This window comes from Lutra lutra, chromosome 5, assembly GCF_902655055.1.
Source record: "Lutra lutra chromosome 5, mLutLut1.2, whole genome shotgun sequence".
NCBI classification, from domain to species: domain Eukaryota; kingdom Metazoa; phylum Chordata; class Mammalia; order Carnivora; family Mustelidae; genus Lutra; species Lutra lutra.
In genome coordinates, this window is record NC_062282.1 from 147895332 (window position 1) to 147907874 (window position 12543).

At 44.1% G+C, this 12543-nt stretch overlaps 1 protein-coding gene across 3 annotated transcripts in view; it reads left to right on the top strand.

The window, feature by feature from the left end:
• The first annotated feature begins 275 nt into the window (after nt 1-275).
• Nucleotides 276-12543, top strand: part of FEM1C (fem-1 homolog C) — a 30863-nt gene continuing 18595 nt past the window's right edge. Inside the window, exons 1-2 of one of the 3 annotated variants that reach the window (XM_047731324.1) lie at nt 276-376; nt 6121-6852. In XM_047731324.1, coding sequence (XP_047587280.1) covers nt 6309-6852 — 544 coding nt within the window. In that variant the 5' untranslated portion in view covers nt 276-376; nt 6121-6308. Of the gene's footprint in view, nt 377-4899; nt 5285-6120; nt 6853-12543 lie in introns of those variants that run through there. The other 2 variants (XR_007127675.1, XM_047731323.1) reach the window with 2 other exon arrangements.

A 12543-nucleotide genomic window follows, 5' to 3' on the forward strand; every position in this document is an offset into this window, starting at 1 on the left:
TTCTGGAGAATCTGCAGGCTTTTTCTCATCTATTGCTTGTAGAGAGCTGGAGTCAGGGCCCTGACAACTTCAGGAAACGGGCTTAACAGAGGAAAGAAACAGATACTTTTACAATGACACAAGATTTCTAGCTTGTGATAATGGGATGAGTAAGATGATGGCACCATACCAGCGAGGGAGACTGTGCCAAGAGAAGATGATCAGAATTTGGTGATCAAGTTGCTGCCTCCTCCTCTTGCATTGTTTCAGGAAGGAAAGAGAGGCTAGGCCAAAATACACAGGGGGAATCTGGAAATCTCTGGCTGAAAGAATTCTGCTCTGTCTTACTTCTACTACCGTAAGCTTCATCGGAGCTCATGAGTTTCCTTTGGAAAAGGTGAGTACCCCCTGGATGTATTCTTGCTTTAAGTAGATTGCATCCACCCAGCCAAGCTCCTCCAAAAACCTGGAAATGGTGAGCTTTGATGTACTTTGTGGGAGGGGGGGAGTGAGGGCTTTGCACATTCAGAAGGTTGCCTAGGGTCCCACCCTGTGTCTGGGGGGTGAGTGGGGAAGAAGGGAGGGGCCATCAGCTCCCTGCTTTCTCCATTGGGCTCCCTCCCTTCTCCCACTGCCTTTTGGCTGGGTCTACTCCCACTCATGCTTCAGGATCCGGTTTAACCACACCTCCTTCCCAGACTCGCCCAAGGAGTCTGGGAGCCTTGGCAGCTCCATCCCTTGGGCCCTCGTGGCTGTTTATATACATATCTCATTCACTCCGATCTGTTTATAGCTACATTTCTCCCACAGACCATGAATTCTTTGAAAGCAGGGATCATATATTCACTCAGCCTCCAACAGAATACACAATACGATTCAATAACTATGCACACGATGAGTGGATTTATAACAATTAAAATCCTTCGCACCCTGGTCAGACACATGATCGGTGTTGATTAAATAGGTTTCTCAATGACGTTGGGTGCCTCCGTGCTATTTTCGTGTTACTTTTCTATTCACTGAAACAGGTTCCTTTCATGCTTTTCTGAATTAAACTGCTGTTCAGTTCGTCACTAAAAACAAAAAGTATCTTGTTCACCCAAATCAGACCAAATTAATGAAGATCACCAAAATCGTGCAAGCGGACTGTTTCATGGAGGTTTCTGGTTTAAGCAGAGGCCAGCAAGAGGTAAACACTCGAAAATCCCCAGGAGAGGGGCGCCTGCCTGCCTCACACTCAGTGAAGTGTGTGACTCTTGATCTCGGGGTCATGAGTTCGAGCCCCACGTTGGGTGTAGAGATTATTAAAAAATAAACTTAAGGAAAAAAAAATCTCCAGAAGGAAAACTGTAAAAGGAATACCCTACGAATTACAGGAGATTATATGGACACCCCCCCCCAAATCTCAAGGGTGGCCAGGCAAATTTGGGGAAATTTGATGCATCATTTTCCGCATTCTAGCAAGAATTGAAGAAACGTAATCTGCAGTGGGTGCCCGGTTTGGCGAATTCAGCATACTCTTTTGCTGCTGGCCCAACTGTTTGGGAAAGCGGAGTGACAATATATATGAGAAGCCAGAAGGAAATTCCATAACGCAGCCCCTGGAAATTTGTCCCAAAGCAATACATGAAAAGAAGAAAACCTATACGCCTGAAAGTGTGTGTTGTTCTCGTAATAAGAGCGCCCTCCCTCTGCTAGTCCAGTTGGTCGCCATCACCCTTTCAGGCATGGGGTCGTGCTGCCTCTGGGCTCCCAGTGTCCTGGGGGCCTCCTAGGGAGGTACCCTCCCAGGCATTTGTAAAGTGTTGGGTCTCCCACAAGGCCGATGAATCAGAGCTGTGGGTGCAGGTGACACCAGGCTCCCCTCAGAGCAGACCAAGTATTCACCTTGGCTCCTGGCAGTGGCTCCTCATTTTATGCCCCAGCCTTCTGGGTCTCTCCCTATTTTTCCAGTCCTCTGATTCCCACTGCACATCTGAAGGCTCCTTAGAACTTGAGTCCAGCGTTCTTCTTGGTATATACCCCCCAGAGCATTCTGAGGCTTTTAGGAAGACAATAATTGCTGATTAAACCAGAATCCAAAGCTTTAGTAACCAAACCAATCCCTATCCAACCAACCCAGCCAAACCAAAAGCTTTTCCTCTCCATTCAGAAAGGGTTGAGAAGAGGCAGGTGTTTCAAAAAAGAATGTAAGATCATTTAACCACGACAAAATAAAGTAATTTTAGTTGATGTTCTTTAAGAAAAGTAAAAACTAAAAAAAAAAAAATTAGAAGAACAAATATTGCTGCAATCTTTAGAAACGGAGACGACTTCCAATAGGGGATTGATGAGTAAAATTAGGGGTCCTTAAACATTTCTGCTTACTATAGGACATACTATTTACCCTCTTGCATATTTTTAGGTTAACATTTAAAATATTTCATCGGAAGTTTAAGTAGTTGCAAAGAATGCAATTTCCTGCATACTGTAAACATTGACATTTTAAAATGGAATAGTCACTCTCTTGAATAAATCCAATACAATCTAAACACCATAGACATTATGCCTACTACTCACCGTTTTAAAAATATAAGAAAAGCCTCTTCTTTACCTACAGTATATTTTACCTAGTTTATTTCTCTCTTTACACTATAACTCCATTTCACATTCTTGCCCTTGAGGATTATATCCTAATTTCATGCATTTCTGTGTTTGAATGTATTTTTTCTATCACCCTACTATATTTCTCTGCAGTGAAAAAATATATACATTTAAACTTCAGTTTTTAATTTTCCTCTGGCTAAAAGACTGTAAGTGCTGAAACACTTCTTCTAGATTGAGATATCATATTTATTAGTAATAATCAAGTATTCAAAATAATATGAAATATATTACAAAGTTTTAAAATTAGACCTAAGTATGTTTTTTTTTTTACAATTACTGCATTTGTTTGTTGTTGAATACTACTTCTTACAAGAAAGAGATATAGTTTAGCATCAGGGTTTTCTGTTTTTCATTTTTGTAAATTCTAAGACCATTTTTACCATTAATAAGTAGATGGGATTGTAAGGCGTTTTGAACTTTTCAATTCTTTGAACTCCTTCTAACTTCTACAACTCATTTAGTGATCTCAAGGCCATCCTTTATTGAAAGCAACTATTTGGAAATCGTATGACTTGTAGAAGAATTGGTTACACAGCCATTAGAAGTATATACTTTCTCCATACAGTCCAGTCTTTTCAATTGATAAAAAACTGACACAGTTTCCCTGAAGTTTTTATACCCTGGAATAAGGCACCCTTTTAAGATTCTCAGTGAATGAGAGTTATGCCTCCCTCTCCCCCACTTCCTTTTTTTGCAATTTGGAAAATGTATGCCTGTGGTGATACAGTTGGGAAAGGAAACAGGCAGACAATTTGACCGCATTCTTTAAAGCAGCAAATCAGTTTCTGGAAGTACTATGGATGCAAGTTGAAGATTGAAAAACAAGCAATCTTAAAATGATCTTAAGTGTGCACTTGCCCCTTGAAAATCCCCCAGAGGGTGCACATCTCGGTTTGCAGGTCACTTACATCATCTTACCACTGAATTTGTAAGAGAGACAAATCAGCTCAGGCTAGGTCTTGGTTGGGGTTTGTGACTGGTGTTTATCGTACCTTGGGAGTATAGAACTGTGACGTGCACACTAAGGATAAAACAGCTAGTCCTCTGGGCTGGTTGATTGTTAAAGAAGGCTGCCCTGATCTTTTATATTCTGTTCTATATTTTCTTCTCAATGCTAGTAACCTGAATTTTGGAGTACCAATGTAGAGCCTGTGTACTGACTACCTAAATAAAAAATTATTAAGACTGTAAAAACATGAGAAATCTTTAGAGTATGGTAAGGGGAAAAAAGCAAAATATGTAGTTGTATGAAAATTAGACTTCAGTTATGCACTGAACTATGTCAACTACAACTATAACTACAACTACAACCCAACTACATCAATTACAAAAGTACATAAATTTATCAACAACACTGTGAGTCAGTAAGCAAAAATGAAGCTGTGATTTTTTTCTGTGTGTGTATGTGTGTGTGTGAGAGAGAGAGAGAGAGAGAGAAAGAAATGTCTGACTTCAAAAATAATGATTACTTTTGTGAGGCTGGGGTCAGATAATCTGTCTAACCTAATAATCTCTTTCCCCTAGTGGTACTCAAGGAACTGGGTTTGAGCTTAAGTTCCCCAAAATAAAGTGCTCAAGAGATTATCAGGTTTTTTTTTCCTTTTTAAAAAAATTCTTTGATCAGTTTTTCAAACCCTCTTTACTCATCACGATTCACTACGGTGTCATTCCCAACATGCTTACACTCTTCTTCAAGCTAGTTTCTTACATCCCATGTCTTAACGTCATAAATGTGGTAAGTTTTCTTCGTGCCGCTTCCATGTGCTGGTTTTACTGTTGTCAGGAGCTCGACCTTGCTGACTTAACACTGCTCTGAAATTTTACCACTTTTCGTAAATTTTGTACCTTTTAGAGTCCTTACTTTAAAAAAAAAAACAAAAACAAAACCAAATCATGTCTGGCAGCCTCCCCAACGGATCTTTTTCTCCTATTTCTGTTTCCAGTGTTTTTCTGGTCTTTTGTTTTTCCAAGATCTGAGAGCTCGGTGTGTTTCTACCCAAAGGAGAGAAAGAGTAGTCCGAGAGCATTTATGGGTGTGAGAGAGGAATAGGAACTGCCACCCTTCTGGAAGTTCTGGCCGTGGGAGCCGAAGGTCCCGCCAACCAGCCTTCCGAGAAACAGGCGCGGGGAAACCCGAGCGGAGAAGCCCGCGACCCGCCCGCACCACCTCCACCGACCGGGGCAGACGCGGGGCGATGGGGCCCCACGGCCCCGCCCCCTCGTGGGGCCACGCCCCCCGGCGTGCCTCACGCCGGAGCGTCTTCCGCCGGGCTGGCCGCCCCGACCCGCCCCTACGCGGTTGCTCGCGGCGGCCGCCGCCCTCCCCCGGCCCAATGGCGCGGCTGCCGCGTCAGTGATGTGAAACCTCGCTCAGGCTTGCCCGGCCCCCGGCCCGCAGCCCATTACACCATCCGCCGCGGCATCCGCTGCAGCTGCTGTAGCCCGCGCGGACGGGGAGGGCGGGAGGCGGCTCGGCGTGGCGGGGCGGGGCGAACGGCGCGGCCGGATTCATTCCTGTGGGGCGCGGGGCATGGAGGAGCTGTGCGGCTGCAGGCGGAGCAGGCGGGCCCGGGCGGCGGCGCGGACAACGGTTTCCATTTAAGGGGGCGGCCCGAGCCCTAGCGGCCGGCGGCGGCGGAGAGGACCAGCCCCCGGGCAGGTAGTGGCTGCGGCCTGAGGCTCCCGCGGGGAGGCCCGGGCGGGAAGGGGAAGGAGGGAGCCCCCGGGCCGCGGAAGGCGGGCGGCGGGCTGCGGGCTGGAGGCCCCGGGCTCGGCGGCCGGCCGGGCAGAGGTCGTGGTCGCTCGGGGAGGACGGGGAGGAGCTACCCGGGTCTGGAGAAGGTGGCGGTGAAGGTTATTGGGGGGGGGCACGGAGGTCTGGGGAACCTGCGATCCCTGGCGAGGGTTGGGGGGACGGATCGAAATGGGGCGGGCGAAGTTCTCTAGAAGGCGGCCGGATTTCCTGAGAGCCTCGAGTAGTTTGTAAGGAAAGAGAACCTTTAGGGCGAGGGCTCTGGCGCTGGCTGGCCGCGGTTTGTTGTGTCCGACCTTTTTGTTCCTTCGCGAAACCCATTCTGGCCACCGCGAGGCCTCGAGCCTGGCGCCCTTGGCTCGCTCTCCTCTGCAGATGTGTGAGAGAGAAACACTGCTGGACCCGCGGCTCTTGCCTCTTTCGGTTGTACTCTCCCTGGGCGTGTGCAAAGCAAAAACTAGAACAAAGCTTGGCTGCTTAGGAGGCGAGAAAACCGGTTACCTGGAGTGTTCAATTTACCGCATATAGAAGAGAAACTGCCTGCCAGCAGAACATTGGGGTCGGTGTGCACCTTTTTGTGTTCTTTCCCACCGTGTTTGGGTGGCTTGAGTCGTCCCTAAAGTACGCCACCCCCCCCAACCCCCTGCCACCTGGGAGTAAGAATTAAGAAAACCCAGTGTTTTTGCCTTCACCTCTGGAAAATTCGAAACTGCTACTTTTCCCCTTCCTTTTCCTTTTTCTAGTTTGGTGCTCTGGTGGTCAGATGTCGGAAGGCAGTAAGGCGACAGACTCTCCGTGGTTTTATATCCGTTTGGGGTGCAGCGGTTGACGTTGAACTTTGGTTCCTGTCACTCTTGCCTGTGTCGTTAAGAGTTAAGCCAGAGCTTTGCTTTGAGGGATAAAGAAAGCGCAGCCTTTCCACTGGACATAAATGGATCTAAAGACAGCAGTGTTTAACGCAGCTCGGGATGGCAAACTGCGGCTTCTCACCAAGTTGTTGGCCAGCAAATCCAAAGAGGAGGTTTCCTCCTTGATCTCGGAAAAAACAAATGGAGCCACGCCACTCCTGATGGCCGCCAGGTATGGGCACCTTGACATGGTGGAGTTCCTCCTCGAACAGTGCAGTGCCTCCATAGAAGTGGGGGGCTCCGTCAATTTTGATGGCGAAACCATCGAGGGGGCTCCCCCGCTGTGGGCCGCTTCTGCAGCGGGACATCTGAAGGTGGTGCAGTCCCTGTTAAACCATGGAGCGTCTGTCAACAACACAACTTTAACCAATTCCACTCCTCTTCGAGCTGCCTGTTTCGATGGCCATCTGGAAATCGTGAAGTACCTCGTGGAACACAAAGCCGACTTGGAGGTGTCCAACCGACACGGGCATACATGCTTGATGATTTCGTGCTACAAAGGACACAAAGAGATTGCTCAGTATTTGCTTGAAAAGGGGGCAGATGTTAATAGAAAAAGTGTGAAAGGTGAGTCCAACTTCTTCATTTTGGCTTTCTAAGTGTTTACCATTATTTTCAGGAAGTCTGGTCCCTAACTATAAACAGCGGCTGCTGAGTCAGCCAGCATTGACAGACCTGTTTTGATGAGGTGTCCCTTCCAGCAAACCTTGTTGGTCGTTTCTCCCGTGTTTGAGAATTCTTTGCGCAAGTGCGGTACAAGGACCTCGGTCACGATGTTAAGGATCATTTTCTGTCTCTGATTTGGAAGCCCTTCCAATTCCTGGGTTCCCCAGAGTTACAGGGCATGTTAGTGGCAGTTGATCGGAGCCCTTAGGCTTGCACTGAATCCACTTGAGAATATAGTTAAGTGTAATGTATTTTCTTAGCTTTGATTTTTTTTTTTTTTTCTAAGAACACCGGTGGAGTAGAAACTACTATATTTAGTGAGTCATTGTCTTATGTGTCTTAGCTAGGCATTTGCGTTTGTTATTCTGTGGGGGAAGGCCAGGCCACACTGACCTGAATGGATTAATACCAGTGGAAAAGGAGAAAATCCGTTCCCTTATTCTCTATTTATTGTGTGGCCAATAGAAAATCCTTTCACATTAGAACATGTATTAAATATAGCAGGAAAGAAGAGATTTTAAAAACTGCTACAATCCTGAGAGCCAGACAAGAGCTAGGTTAGACAGAAGTGGATTTGTTGGCTAGCAACAGTGTAAACACCTCTGTCCAAAAGAAGAGCTCAGGTTTACAGTTGTGTGTAATTTTCAGGGATTGTAATAAGCCTAAAGCAGCAAAATGATAGTTGAGAGGTTTTTTTTGAAACTTTTAAAAACAGGTGTTTTGATCGCCTGTTTTGATACTTGGAAATCTTTTTTTTTTCCTTCAGCGTATTTATTTATACAACAGCAAAGTAATTCACTGCCCCATTAAAAAAAAAATCCCTTAAAACTTAAAAAGTAGCCTACCTATATGGTAAAAAAAAAAAAAAAACAACAAAAAACTCAAACAATATAAATTGATTGATGGTGTTCCCAATGACAAATCTTACCACCTCTGACTTCTAGACCTCCAGCCCACTGGCAGCCACTCTTTATAAGCCCTGTTTATGGGGTTTTGTGTGTCCTGGAGATGGTCTGCGCAGAAACTTGTCTTTTTCTTCCCCCTTTCCCTTCTGTTAGTTGATACATGCAGTTTCGGTTGTGGTTTTTTTTTTTTTTAAACCTTAGATTATCTTGGATGGCATTGAACTCCAGCACACAGAGCTGCCTCATTCTGTTTAGCGGCTGCACAGTATTTCATTGTATGAATCTACATAATTTATCTAGGCCTTGTTGATGGACAGTTAGGGCATATCCAGTGTAAGCCATGCTTCTGTAAATATTCTTGAACACAAGTGTGTCTTCACACACTTGGGTGAGAAGACCTGTAGGGTAGATACTGATAAATGGGATTGCTGACTCAAAGAGTGCGTTTGTTGTTGTGATGGTGTCTGATTGCCTTTCAGAGAGGCTAAAGTACACCATAAAGTACACCAGGACATAGTTATTGGACAGAATTTACTCAAATTATTAGAATCTTTTTTTTTTCTTTTAAAGTTTTGATATAAAATGATGCGGGCTCATTGTGATTTTCTGTAAAAATTTTTTTTTTTGGAGAAAACATTAAAAAATCTCACCAAATGCCACTTAGAGATAACTGATACATGTATGTGTTTTATTTTATATGCTCTTCTATAATCTTTTTTTTTAGCTTAATCAGTAATGTCTTTAATGGCATTAATTTTAGCCCTCAATTTTAATAGCCGCATACTCTCCGAATGGAGTTCTCTGTTGCTTCTGGCTTTTCAGTAGGAGACAACGTGTTTCCGTAGACATTCCTTCTTAGACATTTTTTCATTTGTTCCTGATCATCTCTTTGAGGTGGGTTGTTGGCTTAGAGTACAGCGTGACATTTTTGTTTGTTTTAAACATTCATTCCTTTAAAGAATGCTAGTCTTAAGAGAACAGTTACTGTTTACATGACCATGTTAACTATGAGGAATGCTTTGAAATCGTAACTAGTAGAGAAAGCATTAAAAGGTACGATTGTTGGATATTTTGTTCCTTTGTTTTGGGCTTTTCATTCATTAGCCTAATAACATATAGATTGTCGAGCTTACATATTCAGGTGAAGTTGTTTTAAAAACTCTTGGGTCATTGGAGAGCTAACTAGTGGTACTGTTTCCCTGAACAGTAGTACTACTTCCCTTTCCTCCTCCTCTTTCCCCCTAATGAACTGAATGGTATCTAACTTGATTGATTACCTTTGCTTTTTTGGACGAATGTTCCTTTCATCACCATCCTCATACAGCCTTGTATGTGAGGATCTGGTCAAATGATCTAATTCTAGAGTTGTTCCACCTCCCCAACCCCCCAGCCCCATCAGTGTTTAGTACTTGTGTCTTTCGGAAAAATTACACATAACATGAGAAAAGAGTTTTCAAAAATTATTTTCAGATAGTCTCAATTTTATGGCCATACAGATATATGATATATGTGTGTGTGTGTGTACATACATACATATATACATTTACACACACACACACACACACATATATATATAATTTTGTGTGCAGGCTTTTACCTGTTATGGTCCCTTTTAATTTCAACAGTGACTCTTAATTAAATTGGAGGCAGATTAGGATGTATATGCACCCACCCTCACTCTGATCCTGAAGCTTCCATTCTTTGATAATCACTCTCTCACTGACTCTAGATTTTTTTTTTTATAGGTTAATGTATAATAAAAAAGCAGGAACCGGTTAAAACTGAGGCAGGAACACTGGCGAAGGATTGATCTGATAGGGCAGCAGGAAAGGAATATCCCCCCCCCCACCCCCGCCACACACATTTTTGCTCTATCCAAGAAGTAGAAAAGAGTGATGAGATGAGGGATGAAATGGAACTGTTTCTTAGGAAATGGTATATGTCAGCTGTTGGAAATGGTTGTGAAGAAGGAAAACCCCAGTAGATTTTGCTTGGTCTGCTTAAATACCAAATGCACGTGACTTCTACATTCCATTACTTTTTAACAGCAGTTGGCATTTGAATATACTATTTAACCTTTTTTCCCTACATGACTTTTTAACAGGCTGTTGGCATTTCGAACAGGTTTTAACCAAAGGTGGAATTCATTCCCTAATTGAGGGAGCACTTCCTGAGTCCCTCAGCGTACCAGGCTGTTAGATTGAGGATAGACAGAGCTGAGTAAGACCATATAACCAGTCCTTGTTTCCTCGCTGTCCAGCTCACAGCTTCGTTGCAGAGACAGGCTCCTCCGCAGATCCTTGTGCCACAGTATGCAGAGTGTGGCCCCAGTGCTTCCTTGTGTTAGATTTTTGGAATTACCTTATCCCCAACCATCCCAGTACTTGAGGGGACTCTGCACTCACTCTTTTCCCCTGGCATTCACAAAGAGGAGAAAACCTTGGAGATGTTTACCAGTACTTCTCCAGTTGAGCACAGTGGTTGATTTGTGAAACAGGAGAGTGGGGTTGCTGTTTAAAATCGTAGACCCCAGGGGCGCCTGGGTGGCTCAGTGGGTTAAAGCCTTTGCCTTCGGCTCAGGTCATGATCTCGGGGTCCAGGGATTGAGCCCCACATCGGGCTCTCTGCTCAGCGGGGAGCCTGCTGCTCCCCACCCCCGCCTGCCTCTCTGCCTACTTGTGACCTCTCTCTGTTTAAAATCTTTAAAAAAAAAAAAAGAAAACCAACAAAAAACGTAGATGCCAAATGAGAAGTGATTCAGCAAGCTCATCTCAGAGCTTCCACATTGATTTCACCACATCATGGTTACCGTCATCTTCCACTTAGTTTGTTGTTTCGTTTTGTTTTAATGTTGTTGGTGGATTCAGAATAGGATCCGTGGTAAGAGACTTTAGCCCTTCAGTTCTGTTTTTGCACCCAGATTCTGTTGGGAATTGAGCAGCTGAAAGTGATTTGAGTACCAGAGACCAGCAGAAGAGCTGCTCTGGCTTGGGTTGGGAAGACTGGCCCTCAGAGAACAGGCTACCCTCCGGCATGGGTTCATCTTTTTAAATATCCAGAGGTAATTAGGGTATTGGTAATAAGACAATCACTGTGCATTTTCTGTAGGCAGGACACCATGGTGAACATTGTGGAGGCTGTGAGAAGGTACAGGACGTCGCGTTTGTTAACTGCTGAAGGAAGAATGTGAACCTGTGCAGGATGGATTTTAGGGGTGTGATCTTTTTTTTTTTTTTTTTTTTTTTTTTAAAGATTTTTTTATTTATTTGTCAGAGAGAGAGAGGAGAGCGAGCGAGCACAGGCAGACAGAATGGCAGGCAGAGGCAGAGGGAGAAGCAGGCTCCCCGCCAAGCAAGGAGCCCGATGTGGGACTCGATCCCAGGACGCTGGGATCATGACCTGAGCTGAAGGCAGCTGCTTAACCAACTGAGCCACCCAGGCGTCCCCTAGGGGTGTGATCTTTATGGGGACGTTGAACTGGGCCTTGAAAGGATTGTCAGGGTTCAGACCTATAGAGTGCACTGGATACAGTTTTAAAGGCTTTGGAAATGGCCTAAGGAAAGGCACATTGAGAAATATGCATGGAGGGCCAGGAAGTGGAAAAGTCGGCATATTTGGACCCAAGGGCACTCAGGGCTAGATTATGAAGGACATTGACTTCTAGGTAAAGAAGTTTGATTCTTTATGCCGGGGTAAGCTAGTGAAGTTTTCAGCTGAGAAATAACTGGGATCTTTCTTTCTTTTCTTTCCTCCTTCTTCCCTTTCTTTCCTTTTAACTGCATTCTAATTCTATTACATTGTGAGTTCTTTAAGGCTAGACACCTGGTGTTTGTATCCATGTGTTAGAGTGTCCGGCCATAGTGGGTTTTTGGGAAATGAGTTTGTTGAATGAAGTAGGTTGGATCTAAGAGGGAAAGGATTATAAGCTCCTTGAGGGCAAGGACTGTTTTGTTCTTCTTTCACTACAGAAATAAAATCCGTACATGCAGATGTGAAGTAAGAAGTTAAAGCCGTAATCGTGAAAAATGAGCATTACTAGTCTTCAGAAATGGGAGAATTCATGTAGGCCCATAAGTAGAGCTGGCTTTAAAAGGTTTTGAGAGAGAGCTAGGTCAGGCAGTTTATTTGCCTTTTTATTACAGAAATTTCCTAATTTCTGCATAAGTGGAGAGAAGAATATGACTGGAACCACTATGAACTTACCACCTTGCTTTAGTAGTTACCCGCATTTGCCAAAGTTTTTTAAAACTTTGTTTCTAAAAATTTTAAACATATTTAAAAAATACATTTCTCTCTCCTCTCCTTTTGTTTTCTGCAGTCATTTAAAGCAAACCGCAGGCATGTTATATTAGTTGTCTCCCATAGTATAGGCATTTTAGGGTATGGATGTATTTCAGTCAAGAAAATGTGAAAAGAAATCCTATTACTACTACTTTTTTAAGGCACTATAAGTGCAGAGGAATCTCAGGTAAGAAAAATCTACCCTCTAAATTAAGAACGGTTGGTGTTAAGATTAGGGACAAAGAAAATGACCTTTGTCCCATTGGTAGGCTTCACTATACTTGAGGACTCTCTGTGTGTTGGAGGCAAGTTGTCCCTTTCTTTCTTGACTTTCCAGTGTTCTCCGCTGCTGGTCAGCCTCCACACAGCTACTTTCAGAGAACAATTAGAGAGAGGGCCTTAAAAC